This window comes from Gallus gallus, chromosome 3 (genome assembly GCF_016699485.2).
Source record: "Gallus gallus isolate bGalGal1 chromosome 3, bGalGal1.mat.broiler.GRCg7b, whole genome shotgun sequence".
NCBI lineage: Eukaryota > Metazoa > Chordata > Aves > Galliformes > Phasianidae > Gallus > Gallus gallus.
Window position 1 is genome coordinate 103,697,346 of NC_052534.1, and position 27,570 is coordinate 103,724,915.

Below are 27,570 nucleotides of genomic sequence, written 5' to 3' on the forward strand. Positions count from 1 at the left end.
ACAATTGCTTTCAGTTCCCAGACATATGCTATCAGCTTTTATTAGGTTGAAAACCGTCAAAATGTTTGACTTTTCCAGATGGACAGTGTCTAAAGTTTAGGGAGTTGATCATAGGTAAATGGTGGCTGACCACCAAAAACATGTGGAAGAAAGGTAGGAGACTGTACATGGCATCAAATGGCAACTCTCATAAAGCTGCAGTTGTTTCCCCAGCATACCAGTAAATCAAATTCTCTAACATATTTGAGGCATTAGAAATTTTACTGTCACACAGCTGTAGTTAAAAGTCGCGTTGAGAATGGTGATAGCATGGTGTAGGTTGGCTGAAATGCCTCCTCCGTGGTGCTGATGGTTCTTTAGAGTTAATGACAATCTACTTTTGTCATTATTAATTGAAAGAGACCTTCCAACAGACGCAGTGGCTTATCTAAGCCTATCATTACAATAGTCATATGCTTACTGGGAAAGTGCAGTATCTTATATCCCAGAATGTTGAAGAATTATTGATGGTTTAAGTGGCAGCATGGTATACAAGGAGATGCCGTAGTGAAAAAGTTATCTGATAGCTTAGATTTAATTTTTCCTGTTGAGTTTAAATTGTCAACACTCCTAGTTATAATAAAACTCTTTGCATGGAGAGGACTATAATTTAATTTACTACTGTGCATATTGATTCCTGGATAGTACACTCTTTATCCTGCAGATGACCTAGATCCTTAGTTCCCTAAGGGTTTTGAATAATAACAGCAGCAAAGGGGTCTGGATTACATAAGAGACTTGATGGAGATTAGTTACTTTCTCTGCTGACATTTTAATTTTATTCATTTAATTTATTCCTCATATTCCTCGTCTTGCTTTGTAAGCTGGAAACCATTGTCGGTTGGATTGGTGTTCACGAGCACTGAGTGTTTTAAACATTGCTCTTCCAATTGGTCAAAGCCAATATTTACCTCCAGAAAAGACCATGTTCACTTAGACAAGTGATTTCATTTCTCCTGAGCTGAAGTAATCCTCAAAGAGGTAATTTAGTTCGAGTGTCTATATTAATTAAGAGGACAGTCACCATGGGTTCCTGGCAGAATCTCCTTACCGAGGTCATCATGGAGTTGGGTTGCAGTTTCCACAGAACCAGTGGGGAGCGTTCCCACAATTTAGAGCAGCCTGACAGATTTGCCCCAAAGAATCCACAAAACCTACTACTGGTCATTGAAAGAATAAGCAAGACCTCCAAAAGGGATTTGGGATCCTTGAAGAAATATTAAAAGGCAAACAGGAAGGAAAGGTCAGTGGAGGGAGGGAGGGAGGGGAGAACAGTATATCATCTATTGCTTTCCAAATCCCAGGTATTGGGATATTCAGGTTTTTGTACGCTCTGCAGCCATTCAGACCAATGAGGTATGAGGTATTGGAGTCCAAGAAAACTACCAGGTCTCACCAAACTCTCTCCCCATGGGGATGTGGCAGGATTGCACCTGAAAAAACACGGAACAGAAAATGACAGAATAGCCTAGTTTCAATGTAAAACACAGAGGTTACTTGAGCAATTTTTTTCAGGAGCTTTTCCTTTGCCCAGTTATTTTGAGCCACTCTAAGGCGATTAGAGCGGCTCGTTACAGATGCTCAGGAGCTGAGAAGGCGAGTCGTGTTCCCTTTTGAGAAAACTGTCACTATCTCTGCGTGAGCTCAGATGGAATTGAATAAAAGTCTGTTTTGTGCTCAGAAGTACAGAGCGAGCCCTCTTTTTCCTTTCGCTGACTGCGGGTTAATGCAGGCAGCTGGGGGATCTGAAGGCTCTTTCCTCCGTCTTGCAGCCATCCGCCGTGTGAGCTCACTTGCTACAGAAGATACTCTGCATGCACAGTAGAGACACAGAGACATTTTTTCCCCCATCACCTCAGCATTTCTGTGCTGCCCACCGAGGAAATCTTTACTTAATATAGTGACTGTTTTCTCTGTCAGACGCATTCTAGCTGAGGAGCTAAATAATGCTGTTACGCTTATGACAGTTGTTCGCTATTGTTATTATAAAGAAGGAGGCAGGCACATCTCTTAGCATAGATAATTTCTGAAATATAAGGAATGCATAAAATCACTTTCATTTCTTAAAAGAATTCTCAAAATATCACCAAGTCCCTGAAAGTTATGTTTTAATTGTGTCTCAGATGGGACAACAAATCTGACAGTACAGCTCTGTATCTGTCATGGATATACAAGATGAAAATTACTCTATGTGGGAAGTGATAAACTCTCTAAACCCATTTCTGTCTGGCACCGGGACTGAAATATGAGAAAGAGATGCTTTGAATAATTGGAAGATATTCTGGCTGAAACTAAAAGTTCTGAAGTATTAATAATAGACCTTGGGGTCAGAGGGTTACGTGGTTAGATAGCTTGCTTGTGTACCAGGAAAACCAGTATACTCGACTACAGGTTCACTTTGCAAGAGAATAATGGCTCCAAACAGACTTACAAACAGTGTAAGCATGTAAGAAATACTGTAATGAAATCTGAAAGAAAATTGGGATGGAGCAGCCTGCTTTTTAGTCATAACCTTAGCCATGTGGAGCAAATTCAGATTTTATTTCACTCAGCACAGTTGTATCTGTTCCTTATATATCTGCAACACTTCATGCTGCACAGTATGTTCATGCTGCACAATGCACAGGCACAGAGAAAGAAAAGCCAACATTTTTGAATACCTGCAGCTTTTTGCTGGGTGTGGTTTCTTACTCAGTTAAGTATTGCATTCGGAATCATCACATATACTTAAATATCAACCTTGGCAGCATTTCATGTTAGTATGGGACTCAAAATCTAGGTCAACCTCTTAAGAAATTGGGGGATAAGGGGCATGTCAGCACTGGGCAAAAGCGTTATCCGTTGTGTGTGTGAATATGCAAAGCTTCATATGAATTTTTATTGCATTAAAGAAAAGGGTTAAGGAAAAAGCCAGAAGGGATTGGAGGAAAAAAATTATATCAGCATTTGTAAGTAACAGGATTTTGTAATTTAGCCCATATGTTAATGGCAAAATGAGCCCTTAACAGTATTCTTTTCTACAGTGCTTCATTAATGGCTACCAGTTAATAAGGCTACTCTGATTTCAATAGTTGCTTTAATTTAAAATGCTACCTTGATTTTCACAGGAATGGCTCTTATTCGATGAATAAATTATTACTTTGTCACTGTTTTTGTCAGCGCTATTAACTATGGAATATATTCTAGCTGGTCATTTTAAGTGTCTTCCTTATCAGTATTGTGCCTGGCATTCATTATCCTCTTATCTCTTTGCCATTTCTCTCAGTGGAGAGGTAATGGATTGATTACTTTCACTACTATATTGGTCAGGATGTACAACAAATTCTCTTCAGCTCTACAGCTCATTCATCATGGATATCCTTTAATCCCCAATCCCCGAGTTTAAACGTTTCATTCTCTTCATATATATTGGAAATTATTAGCAAAGACACGAATCCAAGCAGTGCATCTTTTATCACTCATTTACTGTAAAACATCGTTAGTGAAGATGTTGGGGGTTTTCTCTCAATTATGCTGCTCTGATGAATTTGAGTGTCACTATTTCAGCAGCATTTGCATTTAGAAGAGGAAAAAAATGTTCTTTGGACTATGATGCTCCCCAGTTTGCCACATGGGATTGGCAGTTGCAGAATCTCATCGTCTCTAACTCATAGATGGCATTTGGAAATAAAGGCAGATTTCCACTTGAAAAAAAAATTGGGTACTGTACATATTATAGTTATTCTATGGAACACTCTGTTGGAGCAAATTGGATGGGATGAGACCTCTCAGACGTCTGTTGGATAGTGGAGAGCATGGATGCTTTCCTTGGATTTTCTAGGAAACTTGTTTGTGGCAAAACTCTTATTGCAGGAATCAATATTTTGGCTAGATGGCACAGGGAGAGAATAAAGAGTTCCTTGATATATGAAGGACACACACAGGCTCTATATAGCTAAAGAAACCCTTCTAAATATAGTACTGCAGAAGATGTAGCCCTGTTTCCCTAACTAACTGCTCACCCTCCAGCAGGTACATTTGCTTCCCTTGTCATTGACACTGTTTCTGTTACTGATGCTTATCAGTCCAGTCTGCGCACAAATGCTGATGTGAGGTCTTTGCTGTTACACCAGCATCTCTTGTGCACAAAGTGCTTAACTTGGGTTTTTTCAAGGCATCAGCCACATCCTGAGAAGTGACAAACAGGGGAAACCCAACTCCAGAATAAATGGAAGAAAGAAATGCTCAGAGATTTAGACAAATATTGGTTGAGTGTGCATAAAAGAACCAATTACTACAAAGTATTTGAGGAGCAAAAGCAGAAGTCACTGGTAACCCAGTGGCTTAATCTCCATTGCATTTCCTGATGATGAGAGCTTCTTGCCATACAGCAGGGCTCATGAAAGGTCTTTCCATTGCTTTTGGCTGGAGGGCTGCCAGGGCAGGATGTGCACTTGGTTGTATATCAGCAGCAGAATGGACTTCATGTACCTGAAGTTTAAACTGAGTACTACTGACCGAATGTGCAGAGATAGAAACTGATTTTTTTTACTTAAAATGTAAATGTAAATAAAATTTACTGTATCTGCCCACTGTAAATCACTGGATGGCTGCATGATTTCCCTCAAAAGAAAGTAGGCAGTTGTTGCTTCTGATGGCAAAACGTGTCCAAGCATGATTTTGTGCAACAGAAATATATTGCATGTCAAGACTCCTTTAGATTGTCTTGCCTTCTTGACTAAAAAATAAAATAAAATCACTTATCATTTTACCCATGTTCAGTCTCCTGGGAGATGGTCCAGAAGGAAGACTATATCCCTTCAGCCAGATAGGGACATCTCTGTAAGCAGCCCCTTGCTTCTCTGACATCTTCCCTTAAGACGTCTTGTCAGAGAGTCCCTGCCTCTGACATCTCTTTTAGATATCTTTTGTAGTTTCTTTAAATGGAACATGGCCAAAAATTAAGTTCTCATCCTTCCCCTGTCCCTTTTATTGTTATCAACAGCACTATTATCATCCCTGTCTCTCGGCAGTTGGCATGCTCATACTTACACTTCTGAATGTTTCATTTGTCAGAATTTGTCTGGTCAGATCAACAAGGTTTTTGTCACTGCTCTAAAAGTAATTAGGAAGGACAGGTTTCTCTGCAAGAGAGAGGCAAGCAAGCAAATCTAGATCCATGAATGTTACTGCTTAAAAGGGGAGCATTTTAAATAAAGTAATAGAAATCAACATAGGGCAGAATAAAAGGAAAAATTCTCCCTGTGCTTTTAAAATTCGTACTGGAACCATTAATACCCTTTCTCATTTCTTGTATTTTTTCCAGTGTGTTGTCCCTTTCTGCTTTTTCCACCAGAGTGAAATAAAGAGCTGTTTGTTGTCTTTGGAAGTGTCATTTGCCCTGTATCGCAGTATTTGATTTCCTGGCACCTTTTGCTCAGCTCCGCAGTTCACAGTGTGGGTAATGTTGTGTCTCAGCAACCCCATCATATTGTAGCATGACGCTGAAATTCTTTCAGGTACACATGAGAGGGAGGACTGCTAAAAGAGTTCGATGTTGCATTCTCCCACTGAAAGCACTCTGTATTTCAGCCGATCATTTATTTAACATTTGACAGCCTCAAAGAGGAAGGGTAGGCTATCCGTGTGCTTAAATGCATTCTGAAAGGGGACTGTATCATAGTCAGGCAGTCTACATATCCACCTTCTTTGGTTGATTTTTACTGGTACTTAATATATATATATATATATTTATATATATATATATGTGTGTGTGTGTGAAAAAAAAATGAAACAATCTACAGAAGTCCTAGTTCCATAGAATCACAGAATCACAGAATGACTTGGGTTGGAAGGGACCTTAAAGCTCATCTAGTTCCAGCCCCTGTACTGTGGGCTGGTTGCCAGCCACTAGACCAGGCTGCCCAGGGCCCCATTCAACCTGGCCTTGAATGCTTGCAAGGATGGGGCATAGTTTCAGTCTGCCTCATTCTGAAAGTAGCATTCAGGAGCCAGCATTCAGCCAGAAATCAGTTATCCGCCGTCCTTAGAGAAGGTGGTTTGCATGCCGGGCTCCTTTGGACCCAGGACTGAGTTTGATGTTTGCTGGGATCCTAAGGCCTGGATGGTTGGTGTCCAGTGAGCTGCAACTTTGACATAGAGGTGCCCGAGGAGTTTTGGAGGCAGTACTGATGCATATACCTTCTGGGTTGCCCTAAAGTTTTCATCCCGTTGAGTCCTCAGATAACTTGAATCTTGTCCTTAGTGATTGCCCTAGCGCTTGTACGTTTGGGCAGAACTCAAGTATCCTATTTCCAGTGTCTCTGTTGCGATCACTGACAGCTCTGCTCTCTTCCTCTGATTTCACATCTGGAGGAGCACCCATCAGAGTGGTATTTCCAGCTGACTAGTGTTAAACAGGGATGTTCTCTGCTTTTTGAGAGTGGGGAGCTTCTAAATTGCCACCTCTTCTAAAGTGTATGCATTACTTGGGTGACCTTACTTCATTTTCATAGATTTTTGTCAAAAATAGATTCAAGTTCATCATCAGGAGCCCCTAATACTGTTCTTAATAGTATTATGCGATGTGAAGATAATAACTGAGAGGCTAAATATCAGCTTGCTGTCCTTTCCTTCCATGTAACTCCTGTGCACTGGTTTGACAGCTTGGGTCATTTTACATGCTTTTGCTTTTGAGTAGCTTGTAAGTAATATGAGATTAAATACCTAAATAAAAAAAAAAATGAATATAGCAAAATGTTAGATGCTGAATAGCTGAAAAAAATGTTAGCCAACTTCCACTCAAGATGCGCTATTTTCAAGCAAATAGGTTCAAATATGAGGGATTTGTTTATCAGCATTTATTTTAAAATAGGTGCTTATTTCTGCTTATCTCGATTTCGATTAGAAATGCTAATTCGAATAAATTCAAGCTGAGAAACCATTTTTGAAAGCTTGCAGTTGAAAAGAGATCTGCAGTCATGGCTGAATCGGATATGAGAGAATAAATGAGATCCCTCATAAAGCACATTGACAATGAAAAGCTGAACGTAGCACTGCTAAGGATTAGCACTATTCCTTAAAAACATGCAATACGGTATTTATTAACTAAGTTTTGATCTAATGCTTCATAATTGTGGTTGTTGTTTTTTTTTTCCCCTGTTATTGCAGGGTCATTTCACTGTTAAGATTTATCTTACCTGGAAAAGATTCTCCTTTTTTCATCTTCATATCAGTCTGATGTTTCCCCCAACACTTAGCTGGGGTGATTGACTTCAAGATTTGGGGGCCTGCCTATTCACAGCTATTGAGGATACCTCCCTTATGGATAGCACAAGAACAAGTGCTGGGACATGAAGTTTCAGAAGACTGTTATCAAACCAGGGAAAAAATTCTGAACTTCTGCTTCACAATAAATGTTTAATACAGTATCTGAAAGATGCAAAAGATCTGCCTGGAGAATGGCATTTCACTATTGTGCTCTTTTAAATTAAATGACAGCTCATACAGGTATTCCAGGGCTAGGTGGAGAATCTTGTTATTTAAACATTGTCAAAGCTCCCGTTTAATTAACTCTAATTCAGTTCAGTTTCGCCATCCTCGCACACTCTCTGTCTTCCTTTCACTCCCTCTCTGTCTTTTCTTTCTGCTGGCCTTGAAAGCCTTCGGAGCACCTGTCAGGGTTGCGGTGTGATTTCAAATGCTTTCCTGCTTGCTGCGGGGTGGAAGGAAAACGACGTCCTGGCAGAGCAGCACCGGAGCATCTCCTTGTCAGCAGGGAGAGGCAGGGCAGAGCTGGAATGCTAAGTCCCGGGCTGGCTGTGGCTCTTCTTGTTTAAGATGATCCGTGCGTAGTTCCTAAGGAAAGCGGAGCCGCATTGCTTGTTGATAAAATCCGCAGAGGACGCGGTTGGACTTCCAGAGCTGGAATGAAGACGTAATTTGTCAGCGTCGTGAGCATTACTGTCACATGAGGCCGCGGAGATCGCCCTGTGCCGGTCCTCATTGGTTGGGATCCGATGGCCACGCGCTGGGGACTGCAGGCTGACCGCAGCATGGAGGGCACGCACCGCAGCTCTGAAGAGAAGGCTCTGGGGAGACCTCATTGCAGCCTTTCATGTGTTTAAAGGGAGCGCATAAACAAGATGGAGAGTGACTTTTTACACGGTCTGATAGTGATAGGACAAGGGGGAATGGTTTTAAACTAAACAAGGGGAGGTTTAGCTTAGATGTGAGGAAGAAATTAGTTACTCAGAGGGTGGCAAGGCCCTGGCACAGGCTGCCCAGAGAGGTTATGGATGCCCCATCTCTGGAGGTGTTCATGGCCATTGGATGGGCCCTGGGCAGCCTGAGCTGGTGGGTGGCCACCTCCAACAGCTGGGGCTTGGGACTTGATGGGCTTTAAAGTCCCTTTCAACCCAAACCATTCTGTGATTCTAAGGACCCCAGCCAGCAGTGAGTGGCAGGGCATGGTAAGTCCACCATCTGTGTGATGGGACAGACACACAAACAGATGAAGTCTTAAGTTCATTCAGCACTCGTTCGTATTATTTCTTTGATAAGGTAGTTCAGATTACAAGCAAGCTTTCCTGAATACTTGTAAATTGCTTCCTGTGCATATCTAGCTCTGTTTCTCATCTCTTTAATATGCTACCGTGCTCCCTCAGTCTCTGTGGATATACAAACCATTCATTACTCTATTTCTTCGACATGACTTTGGATAGCAAATATTCCCAGGCTCTGAATGGCAATTCTGTGATGAAAGTTGCAGTGGACTAGGCCAGCTGTTTATGTAGCTACTATTCAAAGGCACTCATCCAGCCTGTGGGTTGTAACAGTTTTCCATCTCAGTTATGCCCAGACCAACAGCCTGACTGTCAAAAGTAAACCCTAAACTTTCTTCTCTTCCTGTTTGAATTCCCCTTTTCCTCTTTACATTCAGATCACGTGCTTTTCCTCATAGCTTGCAGAGATTTTACAGCTTCAGATGCCTCTTCATTCCTGCCAGTGACTTCCCAAGTAGGGAAAAATGTCACATGCTGCTTTTCCCCAGACCAGGGGACCTCTTTTTGTCCTAATCAGCTGCCAGCATATGCACGGTGACCTTCACGCTGGTGCTCCCCATCCGCCAGGAGAGGAGAGGGCAGCCCGCAGTAATTCCCTCGCCTTGCAATGGGCGAGAAGCAACACAGCTGGATCAAAGGAGTCTAAAGCTGCAGATGGCTAATCAAAGCTAATCAGCTAGCCTCCCTTTGTGCTTAATAGGGAGAGATGGACAATCCTGGGGGAAACCCAGCTGTGCTGAAACAGATGTCTAAGGAATGGAGAAGACTCCCTCTCTGGAGGTGTCCATCTGACTGAGGATTGGAGGCTGGATAGCTAAGTCAAGGCAAAATGCCTTTTATGCAGATGAATGTAGATTTGATTGATTCCAGACAAAAATTTGTATCATTTGATTAATTCCAGGCAAAAATGTGTAAAAGTATACAAGGGTGTTTATCACAATTCCATTTTAATAAGAGATATTCTGGGGAGTGCTGTCCTGTCTTGTACCAGAGGGACTGCTGAGAAGAAAAACAATCTCAACCTCAACCGTCTGCTCCAGTGCTAGAGGTGGACAGAAACAACTGTCAGAGCTGACACATCAAAGATCTTCCTAGCACTTCCCAGCCTTGAGAAAAAGCACCTGGCTCAGATATTTTCCTTAAATGCTTTGTAGATTTTCCAAGGATGCCCCGCTTCTTCTTTAAGAAAATAATAATAATAATAAAGATTTTAATAAAGATAGCTCTGTTATTTTTCAGTCACCCAAGGACAGCTGTGATTCTTCTTATTGAAAACATTGATGCACATGTGATACCATTAATACAGGGAAATAAGACCTCGTTAACGGTATATATTGCCACTGCATGTGTATCTTATATGTGAAGCTATAAACCTGAAAATAGGTATGCAAAATGAATGCTTCAACTTGAAAGTGATAAAGAAGACAAGAGTTGTGTTACTTTCCAGTCTAGTAGAAATGAATAGGCATGTACAGTACATTGTTCTCCCTTGCTGTTTTTTAAGGTATGAAAAGCAATTTGAAGTGTATTCTTGCTTTAGTGCCATTTAGATTCCTCCCACAGTAATGTCACTGCCTGTTCATACGTGTGTCTACATAACAGCGTGTTTCTAAAAAAGAAGCTTACTTCACTCCTGGTCTTAAAAAAGTTTTGTTGTGTTACCACAATTCATGCAAACTGAATTTTCCATACCTTCATGAAAAAAAAAATAAATGTGTTGCATACGTTGTTGCATTTTCTTCCAACACATCTTGGCCAATGGCTTGGGAAGTTCTTTGCTTTGAATGCTAGAAATATGATTTAGAGTAGCTTGAGTTAAAGGAGACTTAAGCTGATGGTACCGTGCTGTACCATATCAGGAGGGATTTGTTGTCTTGTGTCCAAATGCAGGCTGGTTACAGGAGTGGGCTATTGGGACAGCTGGAAGTGACAATCTACAAGCTTAAACACATGGTTAAGGGAGTGCTTTTGTGCCCTGGTTCCTTTCAAATCCCTTAGCAGGTCCTTTCGAAGCTCACCACCCTGCACTCCCCCTTGTGGTGGGGAGATACCTGAGCAGGGGGTGCAGTTAGAAGCTCTGGGGTTGAGTACTTCAGGAGCTTCAATCACATCATTCAGAATAGGAGCCACATCCATCTTTGAGGAGGTGAGGGGACAGTTTGCTTTGTGAACTCCATGCTTTGATTAATCTATTCAAATATTAACAATGCCTGGTGAGGTAGACCAAAATATCCTCTGGATATATAAATATTCATATACTAACATCTGCCACAGCTGCATAGTTACAATTCTCTTTTCATGGGAGGAAAAAGATTCTTTGAGGAAGGTCCAATGTACCAGAGGGTTTCTCTCATCATACCTGTCACTTTGGAAGTTGTGTAACTTCTTTTACTTCTTTATGATTCCATTGTTTTCGAGTTAGTTAGGCTGGTATATGAGGATTTAACTACAACATAGCAGCTATTAACATTCCTGGATCACTTTTAGTTGGTGCTTGTGAGTTACTATGTGATTTTCATATTATTAAACAACTTCTTCGAGCACTTGCAGGTGGGTTTCTGCCTCTAGTCCAGCCCTGAAACAACCCTGCTATGACCAGTTAATGTTGCAAGACTTTTTGTATGCTCCTGACCCCCACCTTTGACCCTTAAGGACATGCCTTCCATTTTATATGTCTTGGTACATCCCATTGGAAGCCCAGCATTGTCCCCCAGTGGATTTTATACAGATTTACTCCAGTTTGGTTATCACATATTAAAAAATGTATTCTTTTCTAGTATTCAACATATTGGTGGTAGTTGTTACTTTCTGGTTTTTGGCATAGGGAAGACACTGTGCTGGTGCACCACCATTGTCTGAGCGTGCATCAGCCTCATTCTCTCCTTACTTTCTAAAGAATGTGAAAATGATTGTTCATAGAATGGAATCACAGAATGATTTGGGCTGGAAGGGACTTTTAAGCTCATGTAGTTCCAACCCCCTGCTATAGGCAGGGACACCTCCCCCTAGACTAGGTCACACAAAGTCCCATCCAGCCTGGCTTTGAATGCTTCCAAATTGAGTCGTTTCTTGAATATGTTTCCTTTCTAGAAGCTCAATTCAATACTCCACGGCTGTGGTTTTTTCCTCATTTATACATTAAATGCTAGCAAGTAGAAAAGAGCTGGTTTTGGTTACTTCTGGGTACGTGAGCTCCGGAGGAAAAACCACAGGAATAGTTAGACTTCCCAGTTCCAGTTCTGAACTCTGACTCTTTGCAGTTAAACCAGTACTGAAGACTGGTGTTAAAATGATGTACAATTTGTGTGATTAAGACAATCCCGTACAAAAAGAGCTGTTGTATTTCTATATGGAGTTGTCATTCCCCACAGAACAAGAGATTTACAGCTCCAATCAGGTGCTGAATGGCCATTTTACAGAATGGGTACTTGCCTTCCAGCTTTATCTTTTTAACCTTTGACATTACTTAGATCAGACAAATGCAAGTTGACCCTATTATTTCAGGAGAAATCATTGTTTTTCACTGTGACAAATTATAGGCAGGTTAAATTATCAAGAGCTCTTAAGTCCCAGGCTCAAAAAGTTACTCCGACATTTTGCAAAATTTCATCTAAATCTTGTTGGTTTTTTTTTTTTTTTTCATTTGTTAGAATTCTTGCTAGATAAAGACTCCAGAGCTGCCGCTTCATCTTCAATTTTATTTTGCACTTAGAGCATTATGTATTTTTTTTACAGAAGTTGCAGCCTACCCAAATTACACTTTAGTCTAGCAATTTAATGTCCTTAGGAATGCACCAAATTATCTTAATCACATTCCGCAGTGATATATTACTACTTTTAAAAAATACTGCTAGGAGAAAAATCACAAGAGTACAAGAGGGAGCTGAAGGATAAAGATGTAACACTTAAGGGGAAGAAAGGAAAACTAAACAAAATCCAAGACGTACATTAAGCTGACTAGAAAATTAACATTAAAAAGTGTAAGGAAATCAAGAAACAATGCTCCTTTTATAGTACTGGGAGCATCTATCTATAGAACTGTATTTATTTTAAAGTGCAGCAATGGAGTGCTGTAAAATATACCAAAATAATGTCTCTGTTGAACTGGTGTGTTGGTTAGAACTGGTAAATACTGTCGCCCACAAGGGCTTTGCATCAGTTTAACTCCAGCAGTTACTGCACAGACATAATGGAGTTAAAGCAGCCTCTGCTTATTGATAAATGGTGTCTGCCTGATACAGTACCAATGGTGTCTTCATGGACATAAATGGTCATTGAAAGTATTTTTGGATGTAAGACACCATTCAAGGCCAGGCTGGATGTGGCTCTGGGCAGCCTGGTCTGGTGGTTGGCAACTCTGCACGTAGCAGGGGCATTGAAACTCGATGATCATTGCGGTCCTTTTCAACCCAGGCCATTCTATGATTCTATGATTATTTTTTCCAAAAAATGCTAATTTCAAAAGTCACTTAATTAACAAGCAACTTATTTCAGAATTAGCTAGGAGAAATGTTTTGTTGTTTTGTTTTTTCTCAAAGCATATTCTGTGTTTGTCACCCAGCTTAATACAATTTTAGTAGCAAGTAGATAGGATAGATTACAACATAAAATGGGCAAACACTCTATTTTCATTTTAGAATACCAGGCTTTTAATTACATTGATGCTATTTAATAACAGGGTAACATCTTATTTTCTAGGTCACTGTTTTGTATTTGTGTTAGGATTAAAACAGTTTGACATTTAGAATACCAATAAACGAATTCATTGTATTAATTAAAAATAATGACCTAGAAAAATGCTCGCAAACTAACGTGAAGTCATCAGACATGACAATTGTGCCTTACTGCCACTACCGACGACATACCATTAAGTCATATACAAATGTCCATATCATCAACAACAACAACAAAAAAGGATAAAAGAAAAATAAAACACAACATGAAATATTCTCTCCATGGAAGGGTTCAGACAGACCCAGGAAGAGAAACCCAGTTGTAGAAATAGTGGCATTTCTTGAGAAAAGTAGAGGGCGGCTTTCGCGTGGGTGGGATCTTGTTCTTCTATATGTTTGCCTTCTGCTGGCCAAGCAGGGAGAGGGGAAGCACATGAGAGGTGAAATCCTGAAGCCTTTGAAGCTGAGCATTAGATTTTTAATGAGTTTGTTCCCGGGGTTGTTCATTTGTACATACAAACTGCTAATACCGTATAGTTAATTAAAAGTACGGTAATTTTCATAAATATGTATATGATATATGAAAATTAATGGTCTAGAGAAATGGGAAATAATAAACTAAATTACAATAATTATCTCTCCTGAAACCAGTTCAAACGTGCCACTCACGCTAGTCAGAGGCACCAGGTTCTGCTCCGTGTCACAGGGCAAAACATCACTGAAGACAAGGTAAATAGTGGCCAACTTTGTTTCTAAAGAATGCAAAATGAAAATCAGGAAAACCACAGACCATAAATAGTGCTTATTTATTTTATTTCCAGTTCTGTGTTTTTCTTTTGGAGGTCTCATCCCTTTAATTTGGGTTGCAATAAATAATCCGCCCTTCAATAGGATCTCAGAGGCAGCTCTGTCCTCTGGGTTAGTAAGCTCCATTTCAGTATGTCACAGTGAAACAGCTTGGAGACAAACATCAATTTCCATTTGAATGTTGGTAACCAAAATTAGATCCTCGTTTCAACCAAATGAACCACTACGAATGCTGCTGTGACTGTCGCTAAGTGGACTTGGCGGACTAAGTGGACTCCCAGTTGAGTGCACCGAAACAATGTTGTTTGCCCCCTGTATAGGTGTGTTTGTGATTTCCATGGTAAGACAGACAAATCATTTCCATTAAGAATCTTCCATCTAAATTAAACCCCATTAGTTTCAGTTTCTGTAAAGCTGCAGTGCGTTTCGTCTCCTAATCGATGTGGTTTCAGCTCTCCATGTCAGCCCTCAGCGTTTCTTAACATTTCACAGGGTCTTTAACACCCAGAGCTGGAAACAGTTAATGTTTGACTTCATATATTTTATGCTTGTTATATGCACGTGCCTATGGACCCCCGTCATCTGCACTCCCCCACTGGGGAGCCGTGGCTCTACGTATTTCCGTCATTAGCGACAAGAAGCCGCTAGTATCCGAAATTAAAACAGATCTTTGATTTCCCACGAAGACCTCTAGAAGAGAAATTCACTTCAATTCTTCCGTAAAACTTTACAACTTTGTCTTCACAGCACAAGCGGGAGCCCTGGTGAGGCTGTCATTTGAAGTGAAGCTGCTTCACAGCCCCTTTTGTTCCCTCCCCGCTGGCTGCAGGGAGCGGGATGGCTTGTGGTGACAGCTGTACAGTTACGGATGGGAGCAGGGAGGAAAAAAGCCCTTGTTCGGTTAGGAGGGGTTTTACATCTCTCTGTTTCCATAACTACCCAGAAGGAGAAAAACATGCTTCTTTCATGCTTGTCTAGATTCAAAATTGCCTGTTGTCATCCTTTCACGGGTTCAGTGCCTTTGCGGGTTGGTCCTCGTGATATTTTTGGATGATGAAATTATTGTGAAATTTGTATATTGTCTTCGCTGTTGAAATTTTGACTCCGGCTTATTGGCTGTGTTTGCTGAGGTGTCCTTCTATTTTCGTTTGTATCTGAAGTGTTTTAGCCAAGCCTTATCAACAGTCTTCATCATGTGACAGTCGTTCAGCTCACAGAATAATGTTTAGAAGCGCCTTTAATTCTCGAAGAGCCCTAACATTTCAGTGCTCATTAAATATATCTTTGTCCTTTAATCTTAACCAGACTTTATGAAAGTGGCTTTTTTTTTTTTAACTCTGGCTTTGGTGAGGCAGCTACATCAGTGCCCCCCGATAACTTCTTCCTCTCTGAATATAAGCAACATTTGCAGTTCAATGGCTTCGAGCACGACCAGGCAGTCACAGCTCGTATTGTCATGCCATGCTGTACCAACTCACTATCCACACAGATACCAAAAATGGGACTTGAATAGCATTTATGTAAAAACACCTAATGTTAGCAGCAATGCTTTCAAAAGGCTGGATGTGGCTCTGGGCAGCCTGGTGTAGTGGTTGGCAGCCATACCTGTGGAAGGGGGGTTGAAACTAGATGATCTTTGAGGTCGTTTTCAATCCAGGCCATTCTGTGATTCTATGACTGTATGAAATGCTTGTTTAAAAACTCAGGTTTAACTTGCTGTGGGGAAACAGGAGCTGGGCAGGAGCAAGGGGGACATTTTACAAAACGTTTCCTACATACAGCACTGTTAAACTTGGAAAATTTTAAGAGTGCTTAGAAAAGGTTTTTTAAAAAAAATCAATTTTAAACTCTTTCCCATCTTTAGGACAGGTATAACCTAGAGATTTGGAACGGTGATAAGTAGGGAGGTGTTCGAAGGGAATCTGACAAACATGAGGTTTTTACCATATTGTACCACGTTCTTAAAGCTAACAACACAGAAAAGTCGGAAGGCTGTTTCTGTGAACTGCTCATTTCTGTGGCTTTCCTTTGCCTCCACTTGCAATGCACTGTACCTTCAGATCTCTGCAATCCTGCCCCAGCTTGTGGGGCACAAAAAGGTCATTTCTATGTGGCTGTCTCCAAACCTGTTGCTATTTCTATTAATGAGGTAAGTGAGCAGCCCTGTATTTAACCATTATTATCACGGCTTTGTTGACCACGAGTGCAGCACTGCCGCAGGCTGAAGCTGTAGAGCATAGTACCGGTTGGTGGAGCAGAGTTGTTCCATTCCAGAGTACCTGAGGGAGGGCCTGGCAGTGTTTTCATTTTTTTTTATTATTATTCAGCATCATTTGATTACAGCTGTCTATCCTGATAGTGTAATGAATCACCGGGAGTCACTATGCAGGCACAGTCTGTATGAAAGAGCACTTCTCTATGTATGAGATGCCCACTAGACCAGGAGATGCTGTCACATGCATTTAACCCAGTGCATAACATACACCCAATACTAAGCCATCCACTGAGTGGATGCTTAGATTTACTACTTTATTATCTTTAGATGATGTATAATATCTCTTCAGAGGGTGGGATCCCTGTACCAAAGATTTGTGCTTTCATTATTTGCTTTCATTGGGTATCTATGTACTGCAGTAGCGTGGAATACTGGATAAGTGTGTAACCACTGATCAGGAGAGATGGGCATATTTCAAAGAATTGTGTTAATTATAAACATATAAGAAAAAATAAGCCCTACTCAATTGAAACAGGCAGCACTGCCTTTGCAATGCGCAGAGGTCAGACGTACTATTTAATTAATGTATGTTAAGAGCTTTGAAGTCCTTGATTGTCAGGTGCTGTGCCTTACAGTTGTGTTTATTGTCTTACTCCTCGCTAATGTCTGCAATCTGTATTGAGTGCATCACTGATTTATTTTAAGAAAGCCAGCTTCTTTTCTTATGTGGGGAAAGGAGCGTTGTGTTTGCCTGCTGTACGTACACCCCTGATTGCTGGTAGCACACAACACACAGCTTTTGTTCTTCCACCACCAGCACTGGTCAGCCCCTGACTGCTGCTGACATGTCGGCTGCCTTGATTACGCTGTTGGTTTCACAGATGGGTGCTTCTTGTTCAAAGCCTTCAAAATGAGGAAACATTTAGCTAATGCCTTGCACTACATAAAGAGATCAAAAAGGTCTAAAAGCTATCTGCTAGTCTTCTGCTACAAGCAATTAGGGTAATACTGAATCCAGCCCAAATCAAATAGTAATAAATATTTAGGCCATCCATTAAGCATGTATTGATATTCAGGGCTGTCTGCTGGTAAATAAAACAATCAGAACTAAATTTCTCTTTGAATCTGGGCTATTCTGTGTTTCCAGCACTCACAGGGTTTTCTTTTTCATTCTCTTTCTGTCTGTCTCTCTCCCTCTTATTTTGTCTCCAGAGAAAATTATTGTCTGCCTGGAAATCAAGTTACAGCACTAACTGAAATAGTGGCATGTTATATACGGAACAGGGGGCCAGGCTGGCAATTTGCTGGGAGCCTCTGGGGTTTGTTGCCTTGGCCAATATAGAACAGGCCAATATAGAACAGGCTGCAGCCAACTTTATATTTGATCAGAGGTGAATCCTGAAAAAAAACAGCAGATCTTGTTACAGGAAGCTCCATCTTCATCTCAGCATGTCATTGGGTGCCTTTGTGCTGGATCATTTGGTCTTGCTGCTTCTGCTTGCATGGATCGCAGTCTGTGGTGGGAAACAAACCTGATTGTCCCCATTATTTTTTTTTCCTCATTCTTCCTGTGCATCCAGATATGTAGAGTAAACGCAGTTCATTTTCAAAGCCACTCACACATGCTCAGTGTTGCATTTGTAACCCTGTATGATTATAAATTAGCGGGCATGGGTATCGTAGAAGTGTTCACCTTATAAATCAGAACACCAAGAGCATTCCAGACCCCAAACTTACTCTTTTTGGTCATTTTTATGCGCAAGCTCTGGTGTCAGAATCTCTCCAATGTTGCATTTAAAGTAGATCTTCAAGAAATTGGGGGTGTCATCCAACTCAATATAAACCGAAAATGCGTTGAAATAGTTCTGTGGTCTAACATTGGAAATATCAACTCTGTAATGTGTGAAGACATCCTTGAGGCACCTTCTAATGTCAATTCTAGTGATGATAATAGCCTGAAAATTGTTTTTAAAACACGATGCTGTGACTTCCCTAAGTTTGTAGTACATTTATAACGGCTCCATTTACACATAGAGTTGTAGTTGTCCTCCTCAAGTGAGTAAACACTGCAGCTGACTTTGATGACCCTTTCTCGTTGCAATACGGTGTGAAAAGTTTGCCAACGTGAACAATGAAAAATTATTTAGCCCAGCAGGGCGCCTCACTGCCAACAATCCTTTGAGCAGAATTATCATATGCAGCCTCATATGTGCCGTTCAGTATGGAATTTAAAATATTTTCCCAGCATCTGTTACTGTTTTCTTTCGTAGCACAGGTGTGCGATAGTGTCAGTAAGACTAAAATGCAGACAGGTTGGTCTACGCTATGAAGTCCTGCTGCCATGGCTGTTTCTGGAGTAGAAAAAAGTCATGCCTTGCATTTCACATTTCTGTGCCAACAAAACCCATCAGAAGATGGCTCTTGTAGTCTTATTTCAGGGTTGGTGTAGCTGTACCAGCAGTGATACCTGTTTATCAGCCTATGTCCTATCTTCACAGGGAGTGCAGTTGGGATTGCATTGCTTGGGGTTCTAGTGCTCCTGATGTCCATGTTAAGCACTTACCAGTTCATTATTTCATCTGCCTTAAGGGCTTCAGAACGCATCATGTTCAGGAGACAACCACAAGCAGTCAATTGCTTTTGGGTGCCTTTGGAGGAGGCTGGCATCCTGAGAAAACCCCATAATCAGGAGGGACTGGGAGAGGACGACAGAGCCAAGTCACTGTCTGTCTTTGCACTTCATCACAATGCAGGGTGAAAGAGCTCCCCCATTCATCAGCTCCCCCATCTCTAAGATAGATGACCCTATGCAGGGGAGTCACAGCTTTGTTGTGCCACGTCACCTTCTGCCCTTGACAGAGTTCAATTGCAGTTGAGTTCAATTGGAAAAAAAAAGGGGGGGAAAGTATTTATCTGTAACAGGTTACTTCTCACCTTCTGTGAAAAAATAAATGAGTGGTTCTTCTGAGGTTATCTAACCTCCCTTAGTAATCCCAGGGGAGAAGACATGCAATCTTTAGCGTTTAGGAAGGAAACTCAAGATGATAGGGTAGTATCTGAGACGTCTTCATTTGATTCCCACCTGGCTTCAGGGGAGGTTCAGGTTGGATGTTAGCATAAACTTCTCCAAAAGAGTGGTCTGGAAGGCTGGAACAGGCTGCCCAGAGAGGTGGTTGAGTCACTATCCCTGAAGGTGTTCAAGAAACATGTAAATATGGTCCTAAGGAACATTGTTTTAGTGGGCAACATTGGTGATAGGTGGATGTTTGAACTAGATGATCTTGGAGGTCTTTTCCAACCTTCATGATTTTATGATTCCCCTTTTTCTCTATTACTATTCCCTTTCAGATTAAAAATAATAATAATAAAATAAGGGACTTATATCTTGTTCTCGGTCCCAAGTTTAAAGCTCTTTTCCAGAGATGTGTGCTTGTCTTCACACTGAGTATAATTTAACCAATAAGATATTTGTCAACCAGGAAACAATTGAGTCCCTGCCCAATAATCCCTGGAGTCTCAAAAGGATCTTGATCACTGGTGGCTGAGTTTGCAGTGTCAAGATGCCTCAGTGGAGCAGGCAACAGCTTCAGCTGCTGCAAAGCCAAGTGCAAACGTGTAACCCTATCGAACTGGCCTGACAATGCAACGAGGCATTTGGTTACTGCCTCTCTGCAGCTGCTTCAAGCTACATAGCAAGGATAAATGGAGCATCTAATTTTGGCACACATTAGGCTTTGGGTGTTGTAGTGAGGAGGAGAAACTTTTGAAAATGACTAGAGAATCATGAGTTCTTGTGTTGTTCAATAAGGCAGGTTCACTATGGTACGCGCTTTCCCTTGACTCATAACTCCCATTTGACAGCTAGATATTTTGCTTCATAACTTAATTTCTTGTGGCTTTTAAAACACTCTACCACCATCTATCAAAATGTGGAAGTGTTTGCAGTGTTGGCACTGAATGGTTAAAATGCTTCTTTTTCATAACTAGGGCATAACCTTGGGAATTAATCTCCCTAGTTGTTAAGGCAAGAAAGTAATTGGATTTTCTTTTGGGTAACTTTTCTTGCCCCCCCCCCCCTCCCCCCCCCCCCCCCACACACATTTTCTATACCAATCATGAAAGCATGGGTAAGCACTGGTCACTTGCATGTTCTTCTCAGGAATAATTAGTGGTGTTTCACCAATTACCCTTTGCAGTTTTATAATAGGGTTGTTTTTTTCCCAAGAACTTGTTATAAACACTACTTGTAAGAAGCATTCTTCCGTGTTTCAAAGTTCTATATATTTTAGCTCTTGCTTGCTGTCCTCCCTGTAAACCTCATCTGTCTGAATCTAAGCTGAAATAAAAAGTTTTTCATTAAAAGTGGAAAGGAACTTGAGAGCTTCTACTGTGCCACAGGAATGTGCATTGGAATCTTTGGGCATCCAGTCTCCAAAGTGCATGAAATGCAGAATAAATAAACTTGGGGAATAAGTTCCTTTTTCATTTTTACATCCGATCATAAGTAATTAAAAAAAATAAGATTTACTATATCATTTCTGTTCCCATTACTTGATCTATACAATTACGCATTTGTTCTTGGTCCTACATATGATCCAAGGCTTATGGACTCTTCAGTTATAATTTGTCCATTAATTAAGAGGAAGAAAATGGAGTGCAGTGGGTGGAGCTGGGGACCAGGAATCAAAGCATCTGAGCTCTTCCTTCTCCGTTAGTGACCTGAGGAAAGTCACTTGTACTTCCTGACCTATGTTGTCTCTGGGACTCTCAATATAATTATGTTTAAATGCCCCCAGGCAATGAAATGAAGGCTGAAATGGCAATATGGTGAGTGCTTCCTTTCTTAAGCTCCACAGAGATGTTCAGCTGCAGGTTTCAGGTCAAGTCCCTTTCAGGTTCGTCAGCAATATGCCTCTTATAATTATGGAATAACATGCTGGTGCCTATTATATACTTCTTTATGAGGAAAACATTCAGCTAGCCTTTGAGAATGATTGAGCATCAGCAGTGATGGAGAAGACAGAAAAAACTGGCTTGGTTTCTGAGATCCAAAGCATGTATGAACCTGGGAGGAGGAAGGATTCTTTCCTATTCCTTCCTTACTATGGATGTGTGGGTATTTCCTGTGACGTTCTGGAAAGAAAGAACACAAGTGCCCACTCTACTGATATCCGTAACAGTCATTACACTCCATTTTTATCTGTATCTGTTTTAAAAAAAGAAATCAAATGAGAAAAAAAAAAAAGCAGATGAACAGTAAAAGCTCTGTACAAACAAATAGACCAGGGGAGTAAAATAAACAATAAGAAATACCCAGCACATCCCCTTCTGAGTCTTTCAGGGAATTCCATGCTTTGGAGAAAAAGCTAGAAATGAGGAGGAGCCCAGAAGAAAGACTAGCAGGAGATGGTTGGGATCGTTTTTCACTGCCAGGACTGCACTGTGTTGTTTCTCCTTTTACAACTCATCGGCAGGCATTATTACCTGGTGAAAAAAAATTTGTTTTGCAGCTCATCCTGAGCCCTCATAAATCATTAATGCCTGGCTAAGCACAGTGTGAGCATTACAAACACTCTGAGAATGAGGGCCCGTTCTGATATAACCTTGTGTCCAATACTAATGCCTGCTAGTTATTTAGCAATACAAAGGGGCCTCGGCTTGGAAGATCGATGAATCAATGCAGTCTCCTGACTTCCTTCTCCTCTCCACCTGCCTCTTCTCTTTATGGTTCAGAAACTGAGCTGCAATAAACACAAGACTTTGTGTAGTCAGCTCTCTGTCGAGGGCAGCATGGCAAGTCCAGGGCAAAGGAAGGAATTAGGTCCTCCAAATGGGAAAAGGGAGCTCCAGATTCTGATTAGGGCTTGTTCTGATTTCTTTCTTACGAGCCAAATGGCACAGCTGTTCCAGACCTGTGTTTTGTGCTTTGCATCCTTTAATGAATGCATGTGGCGTAAAACACACTGGAGTGTGGAAAGTACGTAGATAGAAACTGGGACCAGGAACTGCAGGACTGGATGTAATTAAAGGGTGCTCAGCAAAGTCCAAGTAATGAGTCTGTTACCTGGGGAGCTGTCTGAGGATTTAGATGTTCCAATCAGCTTACACAGTATGGCAGATAGCACAGAGAGGTTCCATCACTGAGAGGCTGAACTTTGGGTCTCATTATTCAGTCATCTTGGCCACAGTCTTGATGTCAAGGATGGTCTGTACCACTTGCTCACCCTGAGCCCACCTCCAAAAAAACCCAGCCCATTCAGAATGAAGCTAAACCCTATTTCGTCTTTTCTCCCAGAGCACAGGATCCATTTGTGTAGTTGCTATACAGTTGTGTCTTTGAAAAGTAATTGATCATCAGCTTTAAAAGGAGGAAATGGAATGAGGTGAGATGGAGGCTGACCTCTTGTGTAAGTGTAATCTTGAACTTGAGTGACTTAGTCTAGGTTGGAACCTTTGTCTTGAAAGACTTCTGCAGGGAAGATTGTAAAGAACTGCCACAGATACTAAAGAGAAGGAGCTTGAAGGGGAACATAGGAAAAATGCTATTGTCGTGGGTGGAGGACAGTAGGTGGGCAAATTTGAAGAGGGAATGACAGAAAACAGAAGTGAAATTAAGTAGAGGATATGAGAGACTGTCAGAAAGTTCAGAGGGGAAAGTAACTGTCTTTAAGGCGTGAAATGGTAGCAAGTTGGCCCAGGGGAAAATGTAGTTCCTCCAAACGAAAGTGGGAAAGTGGGCCAAGGAAAAAAAGAGTCATCTGTACATGAAGAGGAACTCCACAATCCACTAAAAAATATGCAGCCCAATCCAACAGGTAGCACAGCAACTAAAATGTTGGTGTGTTATCAACGTTGTTTTTCTCCTAAAGCTAAAACGTAGCATTGTATCAGACACTAAGGAGGTATAATCAACTCTGTCCCAGCTGAAAGCAGGACAGCAACAAAGAAAACACATAATGCAGTTCCTATGAAACCAAAAGCTAGTCACTTGGGCCCTAAATCAGGCAAAACACCCAGAGTATCCATGGTCCTTCACTGAGGCCTGCATCGTTGTGCTCCAGCTTAGATAAATTCCTTAAAAATAGCCCCTACTATAGCACCCACAGGACAGAGTGGTTTATTTTCCTCTATTATAGATCTGACACAACCTGCTGTTATTTCCGTGCCCTCTCTAATGATCTGCTTGCTCTCTGGAGAGCACTGACCCATTTCAGTACAGAATAATTAGCCTTTCAGACACTACTGTGTTTCCATTAAATAGACATAAATGTGCAAGGTGACATTTATTTACTTAGGCCTGAAAAATGTGCACCAGAGATGTTGGGGCTTGGGAGAACTTCTATTTGTTTCAATGCAACAGTTGTATATTTGTGTGTTTTCGTGTTGTTTAACCGCTGGTGCTTCTCTCTTGTGGAGTTTCACTGGGGGACAGGAGAGCACAAAGATTATTTGTGTCCCTATTTCATAAGGCCATTTGGCAATGCTTTGGCAGCACAGTGCCCAAGCCTGACACAGTGGCTTTGAACTTAATTCTAGTTACATACGCCAGCTCCTTTTAACTTCGGACTCCATGTAAAGGAATGTTGATTTACAGATCTGTCTGAAGAAGGATGTGCTTAGGGTGTTACAGTGAGAAAATGAGAACCTTGACCTATTGCAAACAAAATAAAACCAAAATCCTTTAGTATTTAAAATCAGCTCTTTTATCATCTTGATCACCAGCTTTTGAACAGCCAGACTATTGCCTAGGTGAAAAGTATATTATTCATCTTGATAGCCACTTTGGCCCACAAAGTTGGAGGGAAGGCTTACCCTTAAAAGTCCAACTGGTTTATGAAACATGTAGATGGCTCAGCAGTTCACACCCACACGTGAAGATGTGGCATGCTATCATTCCATTCCGTTAGTACCACTAGGCTTTATAAAAGGAGGCGTCAAGCAAGGTAGGTGCTTTATTGCAGGATGGAAACACTTTCATAGGTTATTTTAATCATTACAATTCTTTCATGATGTGTGAAAGTTGATTGTTGCCGTAAATGAAGCCATTGAAGGCTAAAAAATAAAAATGCTGCCATGGTAAAAAATCCTTGGAGTGCAAAAAATGGGAATTACTACAAAAGGCAGTAATTCATTCTCTGCATGAGATTATTTTTTATCATAAGGATGCTTTTAAACTAATTATGATATATATATATAGTAATCTATAGAGCTGAGGTATATTCCAAGATGTATTGATAATTCATTTAATTTTGTATGCACTTTAATCTATATATTATTTATAAGTATGATTTTACTCTGTTAACTGAGAGGCTTAACACAATTTTACTATGTTAAGGCTACGTTATTTTTGCAGGTCTTGTGGTTTTATTATTTTGACCCATATCCAGTTCGTATTACATCATAATACCATATTTTTACTAATATTATTCTAGTACATTCAAAGCTTATTTGCATTTGGATAGAAATTCATTAGCTCTTGATTTTTATTATAACAAATTATTTTAACTTTTCTGTGGTATTGCATTCTCTGTGTTTCTGATTTGCTGATGCTTAAATATTTTGTTTTCGTTTTAACCCTTCCAAATTTAGGATTGTTTTTGCTTTTTTTTCTCTATATGTTTCTGTTGTTTAGACCTACTGGTTCCTGCTTTTTCTTTTTCTTTTTTTTTTTTTTTAATATGTTACGTTTGTAACTTCTGACTGTCTGTGTTGAGCCAATCTTACCAACAAAAATATCAGTTATTTCCTGTTTCTCTACTTCTTTACAAAAAAAAAGAAAAAAGAAAAAAAAAAGAAAAGAAAGAAAAAAAATTGAAAAGTAAAAAGTAAAAATAAAAAAACTCTTAATGGGAACCCTGGCACTGTCTGTCTTCTCTGTTCTGCAGAAATGTTGAAGGAGTTGAACCAGCAACGCAGAGCGAAAGAGTTTACAGACCTGAAAATTATTGTTGAAGGCAAAGAGTTTGAAGTCCACCAAAATGTTCTAGCTTCCTGCAGCTTGTATTTCAAGGACCTGATTAAAAGGTTTGCCTTCCTTCCAGCTGTGATCTGCTCTGTTCTTTTGTAGGGCGCATTTGTGTCGCTTTTTTTTCCTCCCCTCTCTTGCAGGTTTATGAAGATTGAATCTCCTGTCACAGAGCCAGTAGCCATTCTTTCCACTTCCTCTGAATGTATTTCCAAACTGAGACTCAGATCCATTTGTTACACATCTGACTCATACAGTGTAATTATTTCTGATCGGTAGAGGCCTGTTTTGGCCGAAGAGAGTGTTCTACCATTGAGAGATCTAAGATTTAAACTGATCTGCTAATAGCGATTCAATAGCTGATCTGCTGATAGGCTCCGACTAAACACTGTCGCTGTCCATGCTTTCAAGGGAGTCCGTCACATCTGACAAAAGTTTATCCTTCAAGCTACGCTGAGCTGTCAGCATTCTGGGGAACGATGCTGAGACGTCGTGCTAATAAAGGATTTTGATGAGCTCGATCCCTTCACCCTGAAATCTTTGTTAACATGCTTTTGCATGCCTTTTACGGGCAAAGGGATTGATATTTTTATTATCCGGGGATTTTTGAAAGAATTAAAAACAACTGATGAATTTCTCTGTAGAAAAGATTGGAAATAAGCCTTCTTTTTTCTGGTCAAAATATAGCTCAGTCTGCATATTAGGCGAAGCGTAGTTGTTTGCCACAAACACTCAGCTCAGGGTAGGTGCGATACGTACATTTTCTAAACATCAGGTCTCCGCCTTCACATTTTCCCCCCTCTGTTTCTAGCTGATTGATTCTAAACAGTGCATGATAATCTTTTTTTTTCCATTACATTGATTTTGCAATTTGTATGCTTCATATACTTGCATAGGAATAAATTGGTGCTCTCGTATTATTAGTAAGTTAGAGTAGCAAGTAGGGAGAAAAAAAAAGCCATGAGGATAACTTTCATTTTTCTCTCAATCATCAGCAAATTAATGCAGCTGCTGATTTTGCCTTGCAGTATTTTCCTGAGCAGACTGAGCCTGGACTGTGCTAAAAAATGGGATTAAAGAACATTTTGCTTGCTTCAAATCCTGTATTTAAATTTCGCCAACTAACACAATAGTGACTGTATTTTATTTCAGGATGGCATATTGGCTGGTATCTCCTTTCAGTGTATCATGTCCTTTTGCACAAAGCTGGTTTTATAATTATGGATATATATTACACTTCTATGATATAACTGTGCTGACTGCCTTATCAATTATTCATAAAAAATATGTTGGCCTAGGAAGCATGTCTTTTCCCCTCTGTAAATCTAATGATTGCTAGCTGTAGCTACGACAGATCTCTCCTGTCCTTTCTCTCTGTCTGCTCATTATCATTTAATAGTAAAGTCTGGAGAATATGCTTTTAGGGTGACAAGGTGTAGAGTCTGGAGGGAATGAAGATCTTCTTAGAATCAACTTAGAGAAATATAAAAACTGACTGGCCAAAGTCTGTCATCTGCATTTTGCTGCAAAGACATCTGCTTGTGTGCATAAGTCACCAGGCAGCATCTATTTTTAGAGAAACACTGCTGCTGTATTATTTCTTTACCAAATGGGGATATACTTTACATTGAATGCTGTTTTGGTATGCGTTCATTTAAAACAAACAAACAAACAAAAATTAATTAGATTCTCTGAGAAGAGACTATACGAGCAAAATCCAAGATTTCAGCATTCTCGTTCGTAGGTTTTTCACACAAAGCTCACACCTGATGCAGGAAAAAAATAGCAAGAGGTTTAGCCCATTTGCCAACCTCACCATTTTTTTGCTTTCTTTCACATCATCATCAGGAATAAGTACTGCAGAGGTCGATTTGTGCCCACAGTCAGGTCTCTCCATCCCAATTACCTTCCATGTACGAGTATAATCTCAGTTGTACACATGTAACCTTGATGAAGGCTAATGGAGTTGCACAGGTGTATCCAAGGCAAAAATACCTTTATTACTGATGATGATGCTTGAATAGGGAAAAATCCAGCTTGGTGTCTGGTTGAGTTTGCAGAAATGTCAGGTGAGAAAAATAAATATTCACCTGTAAATTGATCAAATGTGTCTTTGCAAGACAATAAACTTAGGAGTACAGAAGGGAATTTCTGAAGACTTGCTTTCTGGAGGATGTTTGCGGTGTAGAGCTTAGTCCTTTTAGAAACCCCAGAAAGTCAATGAAAGTCCTTCATTGAAAGAGACAATCAGTACTTTTTAGGATCATGCCCTTAATAATCTAAAATCATCATAGTTCGCAGAGTCAGTATGTTTGTAAATGCAGCATG

The 27,570-nt window shown here is 40.5% G+C and overlaps 1 protein-coding gene across 11 annotated transcripts in view; it reads left to right on the forward strand.

Moving 5' to 3' along the window:
• The window catches only part of KLHL29 (kelch like family member 29), a 415,168-nt gene that overhangs the window by 305,759 nt on the left and 81,839 nt on the right, over positions 1-27,570 (forward strand). For all 11 annotated transcript variants that reach the window (XM_025149101.3, XM_015285050.4, XM_015285051.4 and 8 more), the window contains one exon: positions 25,163-25,301. In XM_025149101.3, the coding sequence (XP_025004869.1) occupies positions 25,163-25,301 (139 nt within the window). The remainder of the gene's footprint in view (positions 1-25,162; positions 25,302-27,570) is intronic.